General features: G+C 37.7%; 1 protein-coding gene across 3 annotated transcripts in view; it reads left to right on the forward strand.

The window, feature by feature from the left end:
- Window positions 1-24,135, forward strand: part of LOC115992249 (nudix hydrolase 3) — a 56,599-nt gene that overhangs the window by 7,551 nt on the left and 24,913 nt on the right. For all 3 annotated transcript variants that reach the window (XR_004092451.1, XR_004092452.1, XM_031116347.1), the window contains exons 4-11: window positions 1,003-1,099; window positions 2,087-2,220; window positions 2,593-2,674; window positions 8,322-8,408; window positions 8,794-8,900; window positions 17,774-17,945; window positions 18,024-18,274; window positions 18,376-18,457. Coding sequence is in view for 1 of the 3 variants with exons in the window: in XM_031116347.1 (XP_030972207.1) it covers window positions 1,003-1,099; window positions 2,087-2,220; window positions 2,593-2,674; window positions 8,322-8,408; window positions 8,794-8,900; window positions 17,774-17,945; window positions 18,024-18,274; window positions 18,376-18,457 (1,012 nt within the window). In the remaining 2 variants the exon portion in view is untranslated. The remainder of the gene's footprint in view (window positions 1-1,002; window positions 1,100-2,086; window positions 2,221-2,592; window positions 2,675-8,321; window positions 8,409-8,793; window positions 8,901-17,773; window positions 17,946-18,023; window positions 18,275-18,375; window positions 18,458-24,135) is intronic.

Consider the following 24,135-nt stretch of genomic DNA (forward strand, 5'->3'; position numbering starts at 1 on the left):
ATGTGCATCACTTGCTACCCTGTCATGCACCAAATCATCTTACAACTAGCCACACTTGAGGACAAGTGTGTTCCAAAGAGGCACAGTCCTGATGTAGTTCATTTTTAAAGCTAGTCGTTTACTAGTGTTTATGTTGTATGATAAGTAGATTCTTTCACTTGTAACAGAAAGTTAGTTAGTTGATAGATTATTAGTGATATGTGCAATAGCCTATTAGTTAGTTAGAGATGTTTGTTAGGCTTTAGCCAATCACATCGTAGCCACATGGTAGGTTCTTGTAATTAACTTTCTAGCTAATCAGCGGCTTGCCTATGTATCTATAAATAAGTGAGGCTGTCCTCATTATAAGTAGTTGAATTTGAATCCAAGAAATCTATGAGGTATTATTCCAAAAGTGTGTCTCTTGAAGAGCTAGTTCATTCTTTCTATTCTCTAAGCAACTTAGCTTTCTAAAACATCTTTCCTTTTCACCATTTTTCTTCCATTAGTATCCCTGCTTGACATGGTGCGATTCTGACTTCGCCAGATGCATGTCAAACAATCTTAAACACATCTAGACTTTTTAGTGTCAAACACTTTCGAACATGGATATGTGGCTGACATCTGCTGGCACTTCTCTGTGAGAGGTAAACATTTGCACCTCCAATGAGGGAAAAAAAATGATTATAACAATTGAGAAGAGTGTATCATGTCAGTTATAATTTTATTAATGGATAAAAAGAGGGTTCCAGTTGATAGAAGAAGAAAGCTGTGTATATTAACATGCCTAAGCTTCACTGTACATGTGTACATGTGCACAGTGTGCATATGTGTGGCTAATTTTAACAACACATGATACATTAGTGTTTTAATTATTAGAAAAGTGTTATATGTATATGTATATATGAATGAAATATCTGTTTTCAAATATCATTTCTATGTATATATTACTTTTTTGTAATCAGCAAGGACCTTAATCTGCTTTTACTTAAGTGACGTTCGGTTTACATTCTGAAAGTGCAGTGTCATAAATGATGGAAAATACATCAATAATGAATTTAATGATGTATACCTTGTCACAACTCTAGATCCGATCCCTCTGGAGGCCTTCACTCTTCAGGTAAGAAGTTTAATGATTATTGTCTGATGAAGTTTCAAATCAGTTGATGTTGTATTTTTTTTTCTTTTGTCCTTACGCAAATTCATGCATCATAATTTGTTTCTCAAGTCTTTATGCCTCATTCAAGTATTTTGGCTTCTCTAGTTAGATTTGTTGGTTATATTTAGGGATAAGCATATTGTAATGATTGTTGTTCATTCCGATGAAACAGTCAATCAGTATTACGTTGCAGCTGTATACTTTGTATGCTGGTGACACAGTGGATTACATGACACATATACAAGTATACAACTGCCACATGGATGTTATGGGTAAATCTGGTTTTCTTAGATTCAGCATTATATACAGGTAATATTAACATGAATCCTATGGATAAGCAAGAGAGACCCATCAATGGTAGAATGCAGCTTTGACATTGTTTTTGGGGTGGACTGAACTGACTTGGTTTAGTCCGTCTTGACTTGAGGATATTATGTCTTAATAATTGGTGTGAGGCCCATCTTGTCTATAGTCATTGATTGGGCATTAAAGATGGTATTGGATTTCAAGTAAGTTGAAAATATGCAAGTGTTTGTATATTATGTATGTTAGCTCCCAAAATATGTAGCATGGAAGCTGATATATATTTTCCTTGATATCTCAAAGTCAACTTAGTCATTTCATGACATTGTCCATATGTGTGTGACTGTGTATTGAATGGAAGAAAACAGAGTCAAAGAAAGGACATAATTCACTATTTATTTCAAACACAGTAATTCTTTCGTCTAGTAAGCATGTTGGTTTTTTAGATAAAGTGATTTTGCAATAATATTCAGTGATACTTTTCTCCATTCTAAAAGTGATTTCTAGACCTCTATCTTTTGCCTGGTGATCATATATAGAAAAGGACATGCTTTAACAAGCAAATTCAGCTTTCTGTCATTTCACATGCATAATTTGATGGCCAGAGAATCTGATTGCATGTCTTTGCTCTCTCTCTAATGATAGGAATCAGAAGTCTCTGCTGTTAAATACATTTCTTATGAGGAGTATAGAAGCTTACTTGCTAAAGAAGATCCTGATTATGTTCCCTATGATGTAAATGGACAATATGGTCGGCTTTTTGACATAATTGAACAGAGGTATGTTTTATAATCCCTATGGTTCCTAGCTCATGTCAAGATATAGGCTTTTTTTTTTTTTTTTTTTTTTTTTTTTTGGAGGGGGGGTTGGGGGGGCTGTAAGAAATAAGTTGATTGAGAAACCAGTGTATCCAATATATTGGCTGATAAATTCCTATTTTTATCTCTTCTGAATTTTCAAATTTCTTTTTTTTTTTCCTGGTATTTTTACTGATATTTCATTTGAATATTGCAATATTTTGGCCATTGTAGATCTGGCCAATATCTAAAAGTGGAGAGAATTTAAACATGGGAGAAATCTGTCATTTATGTGAAAAAGACATTGTAGTTATTCATTTTGTGCTTATTCTAGTTATTTAAATTTTATTAAAGGTACAAGGAAAACACTGATGCACGAAGTTTGGCTCTACAGAAGCAACTCCATCGTTATGCTTCTGTTACACTCAATGCAGAGGTTGTTAATTTTTTTGGAGTTTGTTACATCTATTATTCTGCTGCTATTATTGAAAGCATATTAGTTTGCCATTATTTCCTTCAATCTGTTGTTTTCATTAAATTGGGATAAGCTATGCTTCTTATGCAATATCATGTTTACTATTTTGTTTGACCATGAACCTTTTAGCTGACAATTACCAACTTGATACATGTTTAGACTTAAAGGGATCCTGAAGCTATTTAGTCTGACAGCAGATGTCAATATGTTGTTTAAAATATTCATTGAATTATATCCTTACATGGTTCATGCCATTCAACAAAAAAAGTAATAAGTGTAAACTAACAAAGATAATTATTAGGGTAAATTTCACTAACTACTCCTAAGGTTTGGGCAAATACCAAATAGGTCCAAAATATTTTAAAATTGACTAATTCAGTCCTTAAACGACTTATAGAGCCGTTATTTTTTTTTAGTTTCTCTCACTCTCTCTCAAACCTTTCTACTCTCTCATCTCTTTGTCTTCTCTCTTTGACTCTCTAATCCCTCTCACTCTCAAACCTCTCTCTTCTCTTTTACTCTCTCATCCCTCACTCTTCTCTCTTACTCTCTCATCCCTCTCTTCTCTCTCACGTGGTCTTTGCGGCGGCGCCGTGGTCGGGGTAAGTGGTGGTTCATGGGTTTTGGTGTGGGTTTAGTGGTGGTGGTCCGTGGGTTTTGGTTTGTGGGTTTTAGTGTGGATTGGCGTTGGAGTCCTTACCTTCTCTCTCTCGTCGTCTTGTGGCGGCGCCATAGTGTGGGTTAGTGGTGGTTCGTGGTGTGGATTGGCGTTGGAGGGTTTGGGTTTTCTCTCTCTTGGTGTTTTGTGGCGATGCCGTCTGGAATTACAAACTCAATTAGTGGAATTGGCATGTCAACAATTTTGACCTCATCAAGCTTTGGATCTTCATTCACTGTAGGGGATTCTTCAAGCATAGAAGCTTCTTGCTGTTTAGGCTCTATAGTAGACTCTTCAAGTTGCATGAGATGGTACTTGATTTCCCTTCATTTGAGTAGCCAAGGCTTCAACCATTTTTATTAGATTTCCTAAGTCTTGGCGTATGGCAAATACTTCATGAGTGAGCTTTGCATTGTTGCACTGCCTCATACTTGTTCTTAGATCTTGTAAATTGCCATGAGAAGGTTGTTGTAGATCCTTGTGAAAATACTGTGGGAAATATTTAATACAAAGATCTTCTTTCATTCTTTCCCAAGTAATTTGAGACCAATGGCATCTAAAGTGAAGGCTCTCATAATGATTCCAGTAATCTAAAGCTCTACCAGCAACTCTTGTTTTGGCATACCACATCTTTTGTTTGGCATTTGATAAATGCACTTGTGCAAAGAATTGTTCCACCTCAAATATCCAACGTTTGAAAGTCTATGGCTCTTGATTTTTATATCCATAAAAAATAGGTGGCTGGGGTACTACCATGGTTCTCTAAAAATAAAAAATAAAAACTTCAGCAAAGAATTTTAAAAAGAACCTGGATTGCTAAATTTGCTGCTTAGAGTCATCCTGTGCTTCATGGGGTGTGGTCTTGTTGTGGTCTAGGCTTCACAGTGTGTGGTCTTGATTTCAGGCAGTTGGGTTAATGACTTACTGTGCTTTAATGGGAAACATGACAAAGATTTTTTTTTTTTTTTTTTTTGGGGAAATTGGATCTGTTTGGCTGTGTGGGTTGTGGTTTGATGGGGTGAGAAACACTGCAGAGATTATTATTATTATTTTTTTAATTTATTTATTTTTTATGAAAGTGGATCTACATGCTCTGATACCAAATTGATGCAGGAAAATAAATAGAAAAATAAAAGAACAAGAACTTGGAATCAACACCAAGCCTAAGCCTTAGGAATCAGCACTTAAGGACCCTTAGGAATCAGCACCTAAGGCATTAGAGTCAGCACCTAACAACTGGAAAAATATTCAATCTGAATTTTCATTAGTCACGCCTATTCTAAAAATACAAATAAACTAGTCTCTTATATAGAGCTAGAACTGGAAAATAAAGAGATAAAGATAACATACTAAAACTAATCCTAACTAAACTCAAATACTAATCCCTATCTAATCTCAAATCTAATCTCTATCCAAATAAAAGTCTACAATTATCCAATTTCCTATATAAATACAAAAATCTGAAAATATAAATTCTAAAATAATTTTGGCTTTGCTCTTGCATTAGTGGTGATGGTGGAATTGGTGGTGGATGAAGAGGAGATGGGAGTTATAGTGGTTGGGGGTTTCTCATGCTTCCAAGCAACATTTTGTTGGTAGGAATTGGAATGATTAATGATCTACCATTTGTTTTAGTAAAATCTACTAACAGTCCTAGCTAATTTGCAGAATACTGAGAGAACTAGGTCATCATTGCTCTGTCAGTTGGCATATGGGTGGAATCATGGTCTGTTGTAATCTGAGGGGTGAATATTATGGGGATTTTATTTTTTATTTATTTATTTTTTCTGGCTGTGGTCTGTTTGAAAAAGGAAACAGGTAAATATTTAACGGGTAGGAGTAATGTAGTGACCAAGGAAATTGTTGGCATTGTGGCCTTATAACGTTTATGCATCCCTCATACTTTGGAGAATGCAATTTGCCCATATTTATAGTGCATAGCCGGTCATTTATAATTGAAATTAATTTGAAAGTTAATAGAAATTACAAATTTAGAGAAAAAATATGTTAAAATCTATCAAAAAAAGAAAAAATATGTTAAAATCAAAATGAAATAGAGAAAATTTAGAGAAGGCAGAAGCAAAGAAAGAGAGGGAGAACACAAGGGAAATACATGGTTTGAATTGATGGCATACATCACTGGGACAAGGACAAGAGTCCGTAGGGCTACATTTTCCCGTACACTTTTCTTTGAAAATACAAAACAATAGAATCCATATTCATAATGGCATTACATACACAAATCAATAATAACTTGAATTTGAATTGCATATTGTTGCCTTAATGGCTTAATCCCATGATTTTCTCTAACAATTAATCCCATGATTTCTGATGACCAGGCTGGCTGGCTGGTGAGGCCTTTTGATGAAGTAGAATTTTTGGGGTAGTTAAAGATTTTGAGGGGGACAAAGCTCCTGGCCCATATGGTTTCCCTATGACTTTTTTCTAGACTTGCTGGGATGTTATCAAATCAGATCACCTAGAGATTTTTCAGGTTTTTTTGAGGGAGGTCAGTTCAAAAAAAGCTTAAATGCAACCTTTATTTCTTTGATTCCTAAAAACTGAGATGCAGTAGAGGTGAAAGATTTTTGGCCTATTAGTTTGATAGGGGGGTTTAAAAAATTATTGCTAAAGTCTTGGTTAAAACGATAGAAGAGATGATTGGGGATGTCATTTCGAAGACTCAGAATGCCTTCATTAAGAATAGGCAGATTTTGGATTTTGTTCTCATTACAAATGAGTGCCTAGATAGTAGTCTGAAATCAGGAGTTCTGGAGGTGTTGTGCAAGCTAGATGTGGAGAAGGCTTACGATCATATGAACTAGGGTTTCCTAATTTCTATGCTCGAGCAAATCGGTTTTCCAGAAAATGGAGAAAATGGATACTTTTTCTGTATATCCATGGTAAATTCTTAGTTTTAATTAATGGAGCTCCTTGTGGCTTCTTTGAGAATTATAGAGGTTTACGTCAGGGTGACCCTTTGTACTTGTTGTTTGTTATTGTTATGGAGGCAGTTAGCAAAATGATGGATAAGATAGTGAGGGAAGGTCGTTTGTTTGGTTTTAGTGTGGGTACTTCCGCAGATGATCACTTATAGGTAACTCATCTTCTCTATGCAGATAATACATTGGTTATTTGCAATGCTGATCTTGACCAACTGTTGTTTCTGTGCTTGATTTTGAACTAGTTCTTGTGGGAGGGGTTCCAAATTTTGAGTTGCTAGTAGATGCTTTGGGTTGCAAGCAGGGCACTTCCTATGAAATATTTAGGCCTTCCATTGGGTGCAAAATGTAAAGATAAGGCAATCTGGAATCCCATCATTGAGAAGGTGGAAAAGAGGTTAGCAGGATGGAAACGGATGTCTCTCTCCAAAGGGGGTAAACGTACTCTTAAAAAAGTACTTTATCCAATTTACCTTCTAATCTCCTTTCCCTTTTCCCAAGTCCGATGGATATAGCAAACCGTATGGAAGAACTAAAACGAAATTTTCTTTGGAGTGGTTTGAGAGATGATTCAAAATGTCACTTGGCGAATTGGTCTAAGGTTTGCTCTCCTATCCATTCTGGGGGTTTAGCAATTTGAAATTTGAGACATTTTAATGAAGCGCTAATAGGAAAATGGTTGTGGAGATTTGGGTCTGAGAGAGAAGCGTTATGGAGAAGGGTTATAAGGGTTAAATATGGAAGTAAGGAGGGAGGTTGGTGCTCTAATGCTGTTCCAAGCTCCTATAGGGTGAGTTTATGGAAGACTATTAGTAGTGGCTGGTCTACTTTTTCTTGCTACATTCAGCTTGAGATTGGAGATGGCACTTGTGTGAAATTTTGGCATGATGTCTAGTGTGGGGATAATCCTTTGAGAGTGTGTCTTCCATAATTATTCAAAATTAGTAGAGTTAAGGAGGCTTATGTGGCTGATCTCATGTAGTTCCCTAATGGGGTTCTTTATTGGGACTTGGAGGTCTTGCGAGCAATTTAGGATTGGGAATTGGAACTTTGTCTATTTTTATGGATGTTATTTATGGAGTCTCGTTGAGGTGTATTGGTGAAGATAAAATGTGTTGGACACCTATTAAGAGTAGGGGCTTTGATGTGAGCAATTATTATCAGACTTTGTTGGGTTTAAGTATTTTAGTCCTTCCCTTGGAGAAGTATTTGGAAGCAAAAGTTTCCTTCCAGAATTGCGTTTTTTGTTTGGATTGTAGCTTTGGGAACTATTTGATTATTGATAATTTACGGAAGAGGAAGGTGTTATATGTGCAAAAGTAATGGAGAGTCAGTAGATCATCTTTTATTACATTGTCCTCTTGTTTTTGAGTTGTGGTCTATGGTGTTCACCTTGTTTGGTATATATTGGGCAATGCCAAAGATTGTGGTTGAGCTCCTAGCATGTTGACAAGGTAATTTGGTCACCATCGTAATGGTGTTATCTAGATGGTTGTCCCTCATTGTTTGATGTGGTGCATTTGGCGGGAGAGAAACAACCAGTGTTATAAAAATTCTGAAAGGACCGACTTAAAACTTTTCTTCTTTTAAACATTATCAGATTAGATGTCTATTATAGAAAGTCATTCTATTTTTTCGGTTTATGATTTGATGGATGCTTGTAATTTGTGTATTTGATTGTTTAGGTCACCTACTATATACTTGGGTGACTCCTTTTTATGACTTTACTAAAATTTTCTTTACATGAAAAAAAAATCCCATAATTTTCTCTTGAAATCATTGTCTTGATTTGGTCTTCAATGAATTATACAACAAACAACCATTTTCATATTAGCACTGTACCTTTGTCAATTGCGAGTACTGTTAAATCTAATCTTATTCCAAAATTTAGCATACTAGTCTTTTGATGTCTTTTCACCCCCAATATTGCAGTTGTTTTCTGCCTTGTGTGTATTCTGAATTGAAAGTAAATTCTCTAATAGGTATTATTAATTTTAACTTGATGCAGTTGACAGGGGTAACAGATGCAGACAGGGAAGCTTTGGTTTTGCTTGTCAAGGCAGCAACAATTATGGATGAAATATTTAACCTGCAGGTTGTGTGTATATGTTTATAAACAGAAAATACTCACAACACACGTTTATGCTTGTAACACATCTAAGTGCCTGAACATGGTTATCATGTTTATCTGGCGTACTTCATTACTAGCTCTGATTTGCATATGATGGAATTCAGAAAGAGTTTTTTTCCCCCTTGATCCAAATAGTTTTTCAAGAATTTATTTGATTGTCATTAACCTAAAAGAATAAATGTGTATGGTAGTTGAGGATAAATCACAATGCAATATAATACAATTAGAAGCTTATGTACCAGAATACATCTCACCTTAAAATGTGTGTGTGTGTATAAGAGACCATTGTAGTTGCATCTTACTAAAATTAGTTTTCCATTGTTTATTTATTTATTTTGTTTTCATACAGGTTTGGTATAGTAATCCAGTTCTAAGAGATTGGTTGAAGGAGCATGCTGATGCATCAGAGTTAGACAAGTTAAAATGGATGTATTATGTGATTAATAAAAGTCCATGGTAAGTCTTCCTTAAAGTGGCACTCTATAAGGTTTGTGAGTAATTGATTTTGAACAACGTACTCCAATATCAAAATAAGACGCTAGGCAACCAAAACGGACGTGATAAGAAAGTTGAAGAACAGAAAATAAAAATATAGATAACCTAGAGTCCACCTAGGTTTGCTTAGTGTCAGCACCAAGCAAGAGAGAACACAAGGTTGGCTAGAGTAAGCACCACACCATTGGAAAATTCCAAGAGAAAATTTTATTAACCAATCAAGCTTGTCTCCATAGGATTACAATGGTGAACTTATATAGACTACCAGGAAAGCCAACTTATTGAATTGCAAAAATAAGCTTGATTATACAAATTAGATAAACATACAAAATAACCTGATTAACTAAAATTAAAAAATTATTTTACATTGATAACACCCCTGAGCTAGGATTAGTCACATATGAGGCCTGGCTACCTCTAATAAGCCATAGATTGCTCTGTTCTTCTTTCTTTAGAGGAGGTGTTTTCCTCTGTTTTTCATTCTTTCATTGAATCTAAATCTTTTGAGTTTGTTGTTGAGGAGGGGAGATCTTTCTTCTTGTTACATATCTATGAACGACGGCGGATTTCATTACGTTCTGTTTGTATGGGGAAGGAGATTGCTATGAGAATTTTGAATCACATTGAGGATTTGGTTTCTAAGCAATCTCCGGGTCAGTTTGCAAGAACAGTTAGGGAGGGCGACAAAGTTTTTATTTTGCAACTGAGGTCCAACGCCCATGGTTCCTTTTTGATGCTATCTGAATTACATAAAGGCAAACATAAGGGGTCCAAAGTTGTTCCAGAGGGGAAGATGGGTAGTGGCTAGAGAGGATTTGGCATCCATATGAGGGAGACGATTGTTCCTCTAAGACAGGCACCTATGAAGCACGGGTGCGTTTCGAGACTCGGGTGAGGGTGTGGGTGCGGGTGCGGGTGCGAGACTCGGTAATTTTTGAAAAAGGTGGGTGCGGGTGCGGTGGGACTCGGTGATTAAAAAATTATTAAAAATATTTTTATCTTTTGTGATGCATCCGAGGAACAATTATTACATATTCGTATGGTTCTAATTTTCTTTGAAGCTATCACAGGACTGAAAGTAAATGTTGGCAAGAGTGAGATTGTGCCGGTTGGTGAGGTTGGGAATTTGGATGCCTTAGCTCGTATTTTATGTTGTAAGATAGGCTGTTTACCCATGTCTTATTTAGGTATGCTTTTGGGGGCACATTATATGGATTCCTCAATATGGAACCCTATCATTGAACGGATGGAAAAAAGGCTTGCAGGTTGGAAGCAGTTATATTTGTCAAAAGGGGGTAGACTTACTTTATTGAAGAGTACCCTATCAAGTCTTCCTACATACTATTTATCTTTGTTCACTATTCCATAACATGTGGCGGACAGATTAGAGAGGATTCAGAGGAATTTCCTTTGGGGGAGATCTAATGATGTTTTTAAATTCTCACTTGTTGCTTGGGAGAAAGTTGTGTGGCCCGTGGAGGTAGGTGGCTTGGGGATCCGGAAGATTGGGCTATTTAACCAAGCTTTGCTTGGGAAGTGGCTATGGCGATTTGGGAATGAGGTCACACATTTATGGAGGCAAGTTATAGCTTCCAAATATGGGGAGGCCAGTGGGGGATGGTGTACTAGAGTTGTTAGAGGGACACATGGATGTGGTATGTGGAAGAACATTAGGAAGGGGGTTGAAAGCTTTTTTGGTCATGTGTTGTATGCAGCGGGTGAGGGTTTTCGTATCAGATTTTGGTATGACCCTTGGAGTAGCCCTACTGCCCTGAAGGATTTATATCCGGCTATGTTTGCTATTGCTATGGATAAGTCAGCTATGATTTCTGATATGGTTGACTATGCACCGGATGGGGGTGGTAGAAGCTGGAACTTACGTTTCCGTCGTGCTTTTCAGGATTGGGAGACAGGGATCTTTTATGATTTTTTTGCGCATATCTCATCCAAACTACCTAGAGGGGGTGATGACACCATGATATGGCAATTGAATCGTAGTGGTGTTTTTGATGTGCGCTCTTTCTATTTCTCATTGCTAGCAGCCCCATTGGTGTCTTTTCCTTGGAAGAGCATATGGTGTGTTAAGGTCCCTAAAAGGGTGGCTTTCTTTTTATGGACAGCTGCTAGGGGTGGGATTCTTACTATAGACAACCTTGTTAAGAAGCATTTACCTCTTGTTAATTGGTGCTGCCTTTGTCGATGTGAAGAGGAAATTGTGGATCACTTATTGATCCATTGTAAGTATGCTCATACCTTGTGGAGTGAAGTCCTTCGTTTGTTTGGGGTTCAGTGGGTGATGCCAAAGAACGTTGTTTCTCTTCTCTCTGCATGGTGGAATTGGTTAGGGAGTCACACTTCAAATGTGTGGAATATGGTTCCAGCGTGTCTTATGTGGTTAATTTGGAAGGAGCGCAATGCCCGAACTTTTGAGGAAACTGAGAGACTTGTAGATTGTGTGAAGTCTTTGCTGCTTAGGACTTTGTTTGAGTGGTCTCGTATTTGGGGGTTTACGCATTGTCATTCTTTGTTTGATTTTCTTAATTCTGCTAGTCTTTCTTATTGATTGGTTTGTATTTTTATCAGTGCAGTGAGTTTACTATTGTAAATCCATTGTACTTCTATTATCAATAAATTTGTTATTACCTATCAAAAAAAAAAAAATTCAAATAAATGGTAGAATTTATTATTAAAAAACAATTATTTATGATTTGTTTTTAATAAAATCAATACTTTTGGTAGTTGTAAACAAAAAAACCACGTTTCAAGTAGGTTCCTTTACTGTTTCGGCCGGAATCGGCATGTTTCGGTGGCCGTTTCGGCCGTATTGGTTCCCGTTTCCGCCGGAATCGGCCCATTTTGGCCCGAATCGACGCAAATCTGGCCGAGTTGACGCAAATCGGCGTGAATCAAAAAAAAAAGAAGGGAGAGTCGGCTAGTCGGACGCCGGACGTTGCGTCAGACTCCGGTGTGGCGACCTTGGAGCCGCGTTGGTGCTTTCTAGACAGGCACCCTCTGTATCCAAAAAGGTGTCCCTAAGGCAGTCTCGATGGCAGGGGCAGTGGTAGAACCACGGAAGCACGATGGTGAATTGGCACCTCCCCATGCACAAAGTGTTTGGGAGTCTGAGGGGGGGGGGGGGAAGGGTTCGAGTTACGAGATTAGCAGCATGTAATTATCTCTAAAAAAAAGGAATTAAAGGAAAGGAGAAAATCTCAAAAATTCAAAATTTAAACAATAGAATTTCTGGTGGGGATAGTGTGTCGCTCGAAGGAAAGCTTGAGAAATTACAGGCTCAAATTGGGGCAAACATTACGGCTGCCATTATTAATAGCCTTGCGAGTAGAGGTATCAAAGATACACTGACCCTAGATATTTATTTACATATTGAGCATGGGAAGGAAGGAAGGTGGGGTGTGATTTCATCTAACATAAGTGAGGTGGGTTCAAACTCTAATCAATATATGGGGACAAAGAATACTGGGTCAAATTCTTTGGGGCTGTCAAAAGAAAATGGGCTAAAACCCAAAGTGCATTCAGTGCATAATGTTATTGGGCCAAAACCCAAACTTTTTTCAGTGCCTAAAGATATTGGGCCGAAGCCCAATTTGTCGGTTTGGAAGCCTGTTAACTCGAAATAGGATGGGATGGCTTCCAAACCCAAAACCCAGCATCAAGACTCTATTAAGAGGTCAGCAGCGTGTCCCCAACCCATTCTAACCCAGTCGAGCGTGTCACTCCCCACTCTGTCGTAGCTGGAAATTGGTTCGGCAGCTTCGGTCTCTCCATCTACTGGTGTTCCTACTTCAAGTCTTCATCAAGCAAGCTCTAGCAAGTCTCATCAACCCCCCTGTAGGTCCAATTATGAAGGAGGTGGCTCCTAGCCATACTTCGCCCCAGGTGTTTGCATTAGGGTCAGATTTAGAGGAGGGTGAGATTTCTTTGGAAGTGTCATCTCAAAGCTTGGAGCCTAGCGTACTTGTTTCCAATGATGGGTTACAAAATCAGCATCTATCACTTAGGAATTTTGTTGGTGATATGGGAAAAGTATGAGGCAATTCTAAAGATTGGGTACTTGAGCTTCGTGATGGGAGGCAGATTGTAATTCCTCTCACTCTTTATCGGTCTTCGGATTCAGTCTCGAACTACTCAATCTCAAAAAGTGAAGCTATCCCAAGTACAAATTTTTTTCTTGGTGATGGGCTTATTATTAGTTAGGCTGATGAGTGTGATGGTGTGGTGGATTTTGCTTCTACTCGTTTGGATTTGGAGTGTGCGTCGTCGGTTATGGCTCTGTTGGCAATGGAAATTCTAGCGGGATCTGAGAGTAACCCGATGAAGGTGGTTGAGGGGAACCCAGTGGAGGGTGGGGGTCCAGAAAAAGTTGATAGTAGTCAGTTATCGTTATGGGTAATCAACAGGATTAAAGCTTTCAGGAAATCAGTGGAGACTTCTTCGGAAGGTTTTGAAGAACATTACAGATTTGTTTTTAGCTTTAGAAGCTAAAAATAAAAATTTATAAAAAAAGAAGCAAGTTGCATGAAGAAGGCTCACAGAAGAAAATGGAGAAGGTAGGGCAGAAAAGCCACTGGGAATTGTAAATTTTGGTGAGTACTTGGAGTGGTGAAAATGAGTCAGATAAGGGAAGAAGTGTCAGTAGGGATTGGGTTGCTGTGTTTCATCAATGAATTTGAAAATTATTTTGTGGAATGTTAGAGGATTGAATGACCAAGAAAAAAGGCTTCAGGTTAGAAACTTGATTAGAAATTGGAAGTCAATATCTTCTGTCTTTAGGAAACTAAATTGGAGCTCATAACTAGAGGAATTATTCGTAGTCTGTGGGGTGGTCAACATGTGGACTGGGTATATTTAGGTTCTGTGGGTGCTTCTGGAGGGGTGCTTGTGATGTGAGATAGAAGGGTCGTGGTGATTTTGGAGGAAGCAGTGGGGCGTTTCTCAACTTTTTGTAGGTTTAAAAATGTGGTTGATCAATTTGAATGAGCATTTACTGGAGTGTATGGGCCTAATTCTGATAGGGACAGAAGGTTATTATGGGATGAGTTATCTGTCTTGTGCAGTTGGTGGAATATTCCTTGGTGTGTGGGAGGAGACTTTAATGTTGTGTGGTTAACATATGAACATTTGGGCTCTGTCTTTTTTACCCAGGCTATGCATCAGTTCTCAGATTTTATCTCCAAACATGGTTTGATTGATCTACCATTAGAAAGGGGGAGCATCACTTGGTCAAACTCTCGTGAGGTTGTTCCAAGGTTAAGGTTGGATAGATTTCCCGTGACAGCAAATTGGGAGATTAAGTTTCCTTCTATTTGTCAAAAAATGTTGTCTAGGTTGTCATCCGAAGGTCAAGGTTGGATAGATTTCTTGTGACAGCAAATTGGGAGATTAAGTTTCCTTTTGTTTGTCAAAAGTGGTTGTTTAGATTGTTCTCAGACCGTTTTCCGATTCTTCTAGAGGGAGGTAATTTCCATAAAGGAAGAAGGCCTTTTCGGTTTGAGAATATGTGGCTAAAGGATGAAAGTTTTGTAGAAAAAATATGCTCTTGGTGTGAGTCCTATCATTTTCATGGAGCCCCTAGTTTTATTTTAGCAAGTAAATTGAAGGCTTTGAAGGTTGATCTCAAGAGGTGGAATACGGAGGAGTTTGGTAATGTAGAAGAAAAGGGGAAGTTGTGGAGTGATCTTAGGGTATTTGAGAATGTTGAGGAAAGTCGTGTTCTTTTATGGTAGAGGTAGAGGAAAAGTTGGATAAGGAAAGAATCAACTGAGAGAAGAAATTTGTTGGAGGCAAAAATCAAGAGTGGTTTGCATTAAAGAAGGAGAGATCGTGTGGCCAACTCTCACAGAAGGTTTTATTCTATTGATAAGCTTATGGTGGATGGGGTGTTGTCTTCAAACTAGGGATCCATTGCAAAGTGAATTACTCGTTTTTATAGACAGCTTTACTCTAAAAATAAGGTTCATCGCCCTGTTCTAGATGATGTGGAGTTTGGAAGAATTTCTGAGGAAGATGCTAGCTGGTTGGATAGACCTTTTGAGGAGGATGAGGTATTTGGGGTGGTTAGTGGTTTCAATGGCGATAAGTTACCAGGTCCAGATGGTTCCTCAATGGTTTTTTTTCAATCTTGTTGAAGCATTTTGAAAACAGATGTTATGGCAGTACTTCATAATTTCCATGAGCAAGTTGTGTTTGAAAGGAGTCTTAATGTCTCTTTCCTTGCCCTCATTCCTAAGAAACCTGATGCTATGGATGTGAAGGATTTTCACCCTATTAGTTTGGTGGGAGGGATGTATAAGATTATTTCTAAGGTTTTAGCTAGTTGTTTGCGTAGGGTGGCGCATAGTCTTATTTCAGACTCATGGAACACCTTTGTTAAAGGTAAACATAATTAATTGCTTTTGAATGTATAGACAGTAGGTTGAAGTCAAGGGCGCCAGGGGTTATTTGCTAGTTGGATATTAAGAAAGCCTTTGATCATGTGAATTGGAATTTTCTTATGTACCTACTTAGGCGGTGTGGCTTCACAGAAAAATGGAGAAGGTGGATTATGTGGAGTATATCAGCTGTCAAATTTTCTGTTATGCTAAATGGTACCTCGATTGATTTATTTGGAATCACTAGGGGTGTTCGTCAAGGGGACCCACTATCTCCACTCCTTTTTGATATTGTCATAGAGGCTTTGAGTTGTATGTTGGATGCAACTGCTATTTTGGGATAATTTTTGAGCTTCTAAGTAGGTAATGTAGCTGGTACATTGCTTACAATGTCCCATCTATTATTTGCAGATGATACACTTATTTTTTGTGATGCTCTTAATTCACACCATTTAGCTGCTTTGCGTGGGATTTTTGCTAGATTTGAAGTGGTGTCAAGGCTAAAAATAATTTGTTGAAGTCAGAATTGTAACTGATTGGTAATGTGCCTAATATGGAGGATTTAGTGGAGATTTTGGATTGTAGGCAGTTTTCGCTTCCTTTGAAATACTTAAGCCTTCCGTTGGGTGCTACACATAAAGAGGAGACAATTTGAAACCCTATTTTGGAGAAGATGGAGGGGTCTAGCTGGATGGAAGAAGATGCATTTATCTAAGGGGTGCAAAATAAATCTTATTAGTACTCTATCCTACTTTCCTACTTATTTCCTTTCTCTTTCTTGTTCCAGTTAAGGTGGCTAATCGTATGGAGAAACTACAAATAGACTTTCTTTGGAGTGGTGTTGATGCTCCTAAGATTTCTCTAGTGGAATGGGCTAAGGTTTGTATGTCAATACAGAATGGAGGCTTAGGGATTCAACGGCTGAGACGATTTAATTCTGCTTTGTTAGGCAAATGGTTATGGAGATATGAAACGGAGAGAGATGCCCTTTAGGGGAAGGTTATTGAGGCAAAATATGGGGATGGAGGGGGTGGATGGTGCACCAAACTAGTGTCAGGAAATTATGGTGTTAGTGTGTGGAAATCCATTAGAAGTGGTTGGCTGGAATTTTCTAAATGCCTTCGGTTTGATGTGGGTGATGGTACTAGAGTAAAGTTTTGGGAGCATGAATGGTGTAAGAATTGTTCTCTTAAGGTAGCATTTCGAGAATTGTGCAGTATTAGTCGGAATAAGGAGTCTTTAGTGTCAGAGGTCAGTTCTTTGATGGGTAGTTGCATTGGGACATTCAGTTTCTTCGTCTTCTATAGGATCGGGAGGAAGCATCGTTCAATTTGTTTTGAGATGTGCTTTATTCCACAAATGTGTAGGGTGTTGGAGTTGACAGACTTTGCTAGAAACTAGCATTGAGTAGAGGTTTTGAGGTTTGAGGTTTCTATCACTTATTATCTCCTTCTTCTGTCATTGATTTCCCTTGGAAAATGGTGTGGAAATTGAAAGTTCCTTCTAAAGTAGTGTTCTTTTCTTGAACTGCTGCCTTAGGTAAGATCTTAGCTATGGATAATCTTTAGAAAAGACATATTGCAATGATAAAGTGGTGTTTTTTGTGTAAAAGGTGTGGGGAATCGGTGGATCACTTTCTCCTTCATTGTCCTATAGCTTATGAGTTATGGTCCATGGTTTTTTGTTTGTTTGGTATTCATTGGGTTATGCCATATAAAGTTAGCGAGTTGCTAGCTTCTTGGCAAGGCAAGTTTGGTAGGCATTGAAATATAGATTTATGGAGGTTTGTGCCGCATTGTTAGTTTTGGTGCTTATGGCAAGAGTGGAATGCTAGATGCTTTAAGGATTGTGAACGGTCTATTCTTGACATTAAATCTTTCTTTTTCCGTACTCTCCTTGATTGGAGTGTATTTTTGCCTTTTTATATTTGTTTTTCTCTCTCCAATCTTATTGATCGTTGTAATCTGGGCTTTTAATTTGTGTCACGCTAGTACACTTCCAGTGTACTAGGTTGGTTTTTTCAAATAAAATTTCTTACCTTACTTATTAAAAAAAAAAAAAAACCTGATTAACGAATAAGACAATTGACCAATTAAAATACACTTGCTTGTAAAATTACACAATACTAAATCAGAATAAAATTTTCTTAATTCTTCCCACATTAGTTTGCTTATTTTCTGTGAAATGCAGCAGAACTCATTGTTTATTTATTTATTTTTTGGGTACTCAAGTTGAAAATTTTTATTATGCATATGAAAATTTAGAATAAAAATCATCAAATTAAGTTTTTTTTTATAGGGTTGAGTAATGTAAGTTGTGAAATATAATTTCACATAATTTAATTCATTTTAAAAAAAAAGACATGTTCTAAAAAAATACTCACTGTAGATCTTGGACCCATTGTCTCACCCTCCACTCCATGTTAACATCTTTCTTTATCAATAGGTCTTGCCTTGATGAGGATGAGGCATTTTTGACAACCGCAGATTCAGCCATAAAGTTGCTTCCTGAAGCCACACAACAAGTTACTGGGTGGAAGGGTCTTGAATATAGAGCTGCTTTTCCTATGCTGAAGCCCCCTGGTGCAAACTTCTATCCACCAGACATGGATAAAAGGGTATTTGTTGGTGAAGTTTATCATATGAATAAAAAAAAAATTTACATACATGAATACAAATAGGTTTCTCTTGTCTAGGAATTTGAATTATGGAAGGACAGTCTAACAAAGGATAAACAAGATGCAACTGGCTTTTTCAATGTTATCAAAAGGCATAGTGAATTTGGTCTGGAATCATTTCTCTCTAATGATACAGCTGACGTGACAAATCGTTTTGTTGATTCCACTCATGATCTATGTATTGTTCCTTTCTCCCAAGAGTATAATCCTTTCCTCAAAAAAGCTGCTGAATTATTGTGTAAAGCAGGGGACCTGACCAGTTCATCTAGGTAATATGTTTGCAGGTTTTTGTTGGTAGTTTATTGGTTAAGAATATGCTAATTTCTATTGTGCTTGCAAATCTTTGCTGAATCTTTCTTGCCTTTTGTAGTTTGAAAAGATTGCTGCATAGCAAAGCCAATGCTTTCCTATCGAATGATTATTATGATTCGGAAATAGCTTGGATGGAGTTGGTTAGTATTTAGTATGTGGTTTTACCTTCATAATTCTGTTAACATAAAGCATTTGGTGATGGCACAAAATTATACACACAATGGAATGATATCTATTTGTTGTTTTTTTCCCTTTGAAAAAAAAAAAAAAAGAATATTTGGTTTTTTTTTTTTTTTTTTTTTTTTTTTTTTACATTAGACAGTCTCGAAAAATGTAAAAGATTTTTGCACCTGTTAAGTCTCTCTCTCTCTCTCTCTCTCTCTCTCTCTCTCTCTCTCACACACACACACACACACACACACTTGCACTATAGTTCATCCTTTTATTCTTTTGAATAGATTGCATTGGTTCTTAACCAGTTTATTGGTGACTTTATAAAGTTTCTCTTTGAACTTTATTGATACCTGTTATGAGTTTAGTTTAAAACTAGGGGTAAAACAGTAATATGCTAGGGTTGACTTATCAAACCCTAAACACTATGATCTTAACATGTTATCAACTACCGCACACCCTTGATGCGATGGTCACTCTACAAGTATAAATGTTTGTGGGGTGTGGTGGGCAAGAGTCGGGATTCAAGTCTCTAGGAGGGAACTTCACACACATGTACACTTTGATTAAGCTAGAGTAAAAATTTTATCTTGTAAAAAAAAAAACATGGTATCAGAGCACCCAACCCACTGCCATTAACACTTCAACCACCACCCACTGCTATCATTGCTGCCAACCACCATAATAGTTGACCCCTAGCTTCGACGACCCTAAGCTACGCTTTGACAACACCATAACACTCGATCCCTAGCTCTGACGACTTCAACTTAGTGGTTGGAGGAGTTGCCTAGAGCCAGTGATCTCTCTCGTGTCTCGTGACACCAAATCGATGTCGCTTGACTGCGAGAGAGGCACGGTTTAACTCGCCCTCCTCTAACGACCCACCCTAGCCCACTCATTGACCCTCGCTCCGCCGCGTCAATGCCCTAGTGCCACCGCTGAAGTTTTCTAAACAGGGTTTCAGCCATGGATTGATTTGGTTTGATTTTCTTATTTTTTCTTCCCTACATTTTGATCCTCTGTTTAGGCAGCCTTGAGTTGATTTGTTGATTGATGTTTGTTGGTGGATTGGGCATGTTACTGTTGGTATGGATTGATTGCTGCCTTGATTGGAGTTGTGTGTTGCTATTGGATTTGCTGACTGGTTGGAGCATATTGGCGTTAAATTTGTTAGTGTGGTTCTCTTTTGTTTTTTTTTTAGGGTTCAATAGCATATTTATTTAGAGTTTGTTCTTAAGATTGCTATTATGGAGACCAAAGATAGTGTTCAGCCCCCTAATTATTTCTTATCTCCTGAAATGTTATCTATTACTTCCATTTGTCTTAATGGAAGTAATTATGCTCGGTGGGCCCACGCAGTTGAAGTGTTTCTTCTTGGCAGAAAGAAGTTTGATTACGTGATTAATGAACCCCGTGTATTTATGGACTCTAAATTTGGTGATTGGGGAGCTAAAGATGCTCAAGTTAGGAGTTGCTTGTGGAATAGCATGGAGTCTAAGATCAGTTGTAGTTTGGTTTTCTTACCAACTGCTAAACTTGTTTGGGAAAAGGCCAAGGAACTTTACTCTGGTGTTAACAAATTGAAGTGGATTTATGATCTTCATCAAAATTATTTCTCCTTGAGTCTGAGTGATTTGTCTTTGGAAGACTATCATAACAAGTTTAAGAGTGTATGTGATGAACTCAATATTTATCAACCCATCTCCTCTAATGTTAAAACAATGAAGAAACAATGAGATTTTATGCACGTTGCTCGCTTCCTCTCTGGATTACCTAAAAGTTTGAATCCAGTGAAGTCACAAATTTTAGCTAGTCCAGACCTCCCTTCATTGAGTGAATTTTTTGGTAGACTTAGACAAGCCACATTATCTAACTCTAGTACTGCCCTTTCCCCCAGCACTGATGCACTACCTTCTAGTGATAAATTTGCCTTTGCCACTTATATGGGGAGTAATAGAGGTGGTCGTGGAGGTCGAGGTCGTGGAGGTCGAGGTCGTGGGGGCCGTGGTAGTGAACAAGGGGGTTGTGGTAGAGGACATGGGCTTCGTAAGTGCACTTATTGTCATGTTGAGAATCATATAGTAGACTTCTGTTGGGAGTTGTATGGAAAACCGACTCACCAAGCTAGTTTTCAAGTTGAAGAACCGCCTTCACAATCACTTCCACCAACATCTAGAGTAGTCTCTATACTTGAGGAAGTATACAATCACCTCCTATCTTTGCATTCTAACTCCATTGGGTCTAGTTCTATTGCTACTTTGGCTCAACAAGGTACTTCCACTGCTTGTCTTGCCACTCAGGACCCTTGGGTCCTTGACTCAAGTGCTACTGATCATATGATAGTACCTCAGGCTTACTCTTTGACATTGAGCACTCTAGTAGTCTTCCCAATGTTACATTGGCAGATGGCTCAGCCACTACAGTTTCTGGTTTGGACACTACCAATTTCAGTCCTAATCTTTCTCTCTCTTCTGTCTTATATATTCCTGATTTTCTTTTTAATCTTTTGTCAATTAGTAAGCTTACTAAACTTTTGAATTGCACTGCCATTTTTTTATCCACTCATTGTATCTTTTAGGATCTCAAGATGAGGAAGATTATTGGTGGAGGGCATGAAGTTGATAGACTTTATTACTTGGATTGGCATGGTTCTTCTAGTTTAGTGGCTTCTCATTTGTCTATCTCGCCTCTTCATCATCGTCACCTTGGTCATCCATCTCTCCAGAATTTGAAGTCGTTAGTCCCGTCGTATCATCAAATTGAGTCCTTACAATATGAAGCATGGCAATTGGGTAAACACCATAGGGTGCCTTTTGCCTCTAGGCGTGAGAGTCATGTTAGTAATCCTTTTCATTTAGTTCATTATGATATTTGGGTTCCAATAAACATTGCCTCATTGTTGGGATTTAGATATTTTGTCACTTTTGTTGGTGATTATTCTAGAATCACCTATCTTTATCTTATGAAGAAAGGTCTAAATTGTACTAAATTTTCAAATCATTTTTATATGGAAAGAAAGACTCAATTATTACTTCCTATTTTTTGGTATAATAATGCTCATGAATATTTTCATACATCTTTGTCTCAATTTTTTGATGATCATGGTATAATTCACCAATCTGCATGCCCCCATACTCCACAACAAAATGGTGTTGCTGAACATAAAATGCGTCATTTGTTAGAGGGCACTCATGCCTTAATGTTTCATATGCGTGTTCCCAAATCATATTGGAGTGATGCTATTCTCACTACGTGTCACCTGATTAATTGTATGCCTTCCACTATTCTAGGTGGTCAGATCCCTTATTCTTTGCTCTTTCCTGATGCACCTTTGTTTCCTTTACCTCCTAAGATCTTTGGTTGTGTGTGCTATGTTCTTATCTTAGGTCTAGGGAGTGACAAACTTGATCCTAGATCCATTAAATGTGTTTTTCTTAGGTATTCTAGTACTCAAAAGGGATATCGATGTTACTCACCTACTCTCCGTAGTCATTTCATTAGTGCTAATGTAACATTTGATGAATCTCAATCCTATTTCTCTCCTTCGATTGCTAGTGACAGTTCTCCTCTTTGTCTTCCTCTCATGCCACCTATGTTTCTTATTGAATCTCCTTAGAAACCACTCCAAGTGTATCGTCGTCGCCAAAAACCTCCAACAGAGACTTCTTCCCTGCCAAGTGATCTGCCTCCTGATCTTGCCTCTCTTCCAATTGCTTTGCTCAAAGGTATGCATTCTTGTATCTCTCATCCTATCTTTTAGTTGTCTCTTTTGGTCATTTTTCTTCATCTCTCCATGCTTTTACCACATCCTTGAATTCTACTGTTGTTCCTATGTCTGTCCAAGAGGCTATGTCCATCTCTGGTTGGAAGTCTACTATGGAGGTAGAAATGTCTATCCTATCCGAAAATGTTACTTGGTCTTTAGTTTATTGTCTTCCAGGGAAAGCTACTGTTGGTTGTCGTTGGGTGTATACTGTGAAGTATTTGCCTGATGATTCTATTGAGCGTTTGAAAGCTCGCTTGGTTGCCAAAGGGTATACCCAGACATACGATGTTGACTATGCCGAGACATTCTCACTTGTTGCTAAAATTTCTTCTATTCAGATTTTGATCTCCTTGGCTGCTAATTTGGGCTGGCCATTATTTCAGATAGATGTTAAAAATACCTTCTTGAATGGCAATTTGAAGGAAGATGTGTATATGGAGCAACCACCTGGGTTTATTGGGTTTGTTGGTCAAGGGGGGTTTGGAAAAGTAAGTAGGTTGCATAAGGCCATCTATGGTCTTAAACAATCTCCCAGAGTTTGATTTGGTAAATTCAGTGAAGTAGTGTTAACGTTTGGATTACGATGTTGCCACTCTGATCACTCTATGTTTTCTCATACCTCTGCAAGAGGAAAGATTTTGTTGATAGTATATATTGATGATATTATAATCATTGGTGATGACAAGAAGGATATTATAATCACTCCTTTCGAACTAAGGATCTGGGTAAACTTCATTATATATTGGGTATTGAGGTAGCCCGATTTAAAGAAGGCATCGGTTTATCACAAAGGAAGTATGTGTTGGATATTTTGGAAGAAATTGGCTTGTTAGGATTTAAACCAATGGAGACTCCTATGGATCCTAATGTCAAATTGTATGAAGATTAGGGGGAGCTGTTATCTAATCCTGAGAGACACTGTCATCTAGTTGGTAAACTAAATTATCTCACAATTACTCACCTAGATATATCATTTGCAATTAGTGTTTTGAGCCATTATATGAAAGATCCTCGCCATCCACATTGGGAAGCAATTATTCGAATTGTGGGGTATCTTAAAGCACATCTAGGCCGTGATCTTTTGTATAAAGCTAAGGGTTACCTATAGGTAGAAGCCTACACTAATTGATTAGGCTAGATCGCTGTTAGATAGAAAATCCACTACTAGGTATTGCACTTTTTTGGGAGGAAACCTAATTACTTGGAGAAGTAAGAAACAAACTGTTGTTGCCAGATCTAGTGCAAAGGTTGAGTATAGAGCCATGGCACACACATCATGTGAGCTTATGTTGATTAACCATTTACTTGAGGAATTAAGATTTATTGTGAAACTGCCTATGATTATGCATTGTGATAATTAAGTATCAATTTACATTGCCTCCAATTCTGTGTTCCATGAGCGAACCAAGCATATTGAAGTAGATTATCATATTACTCGGGAGAAAGTAAAAAGATGGTGTAATTGCTACTCCATATGTTTCTACAAGAGTCCAAATTGCTGATATGTTTACCAAATTTTTATGTTAGACTCGTTTGGGTTTATTATGTAACAAGCTAGGATTGTATGATATATACTCTCCAGCTTGAGGGGGAGTGTTATGAGTTTAAACTAGGGGTAAAACAGTAATGTCATTGTACTCCTTTATATATAAATAATATTTTGTGTTAGGGTTGACTTATCAAACCCTAAACACTTTCATCTTAACAACAATACCAATTAAATTCCTTTTAATGATTTAGTGCTTAGTTGATTTCAAAATTTTCAAATTAATAAAGGTGTGCAATTTCTTCTTCTGGAAGGTGTCTGTAAATCAAACGCCTTTGGAATTTCAGCCCATAAATAATGCTTTGAGATTTGAACTAATAGTTCAGTACACAGGT

Source organism: Quercus lobata, chromosome 5 (assembly GCF_001633185.2).
Source record: "Quercus lobata isolate SW786 chromosome 5, ValleyOak3.0 Primary Assembly, whole genome shotgun sequence".
Taxonomy (NCBI): Eukaryota; Viridiplantae; Streptophyta; class Magnoliopsida; order Fagales; family Fagaceae; genus Quercus; species Quercus lobata.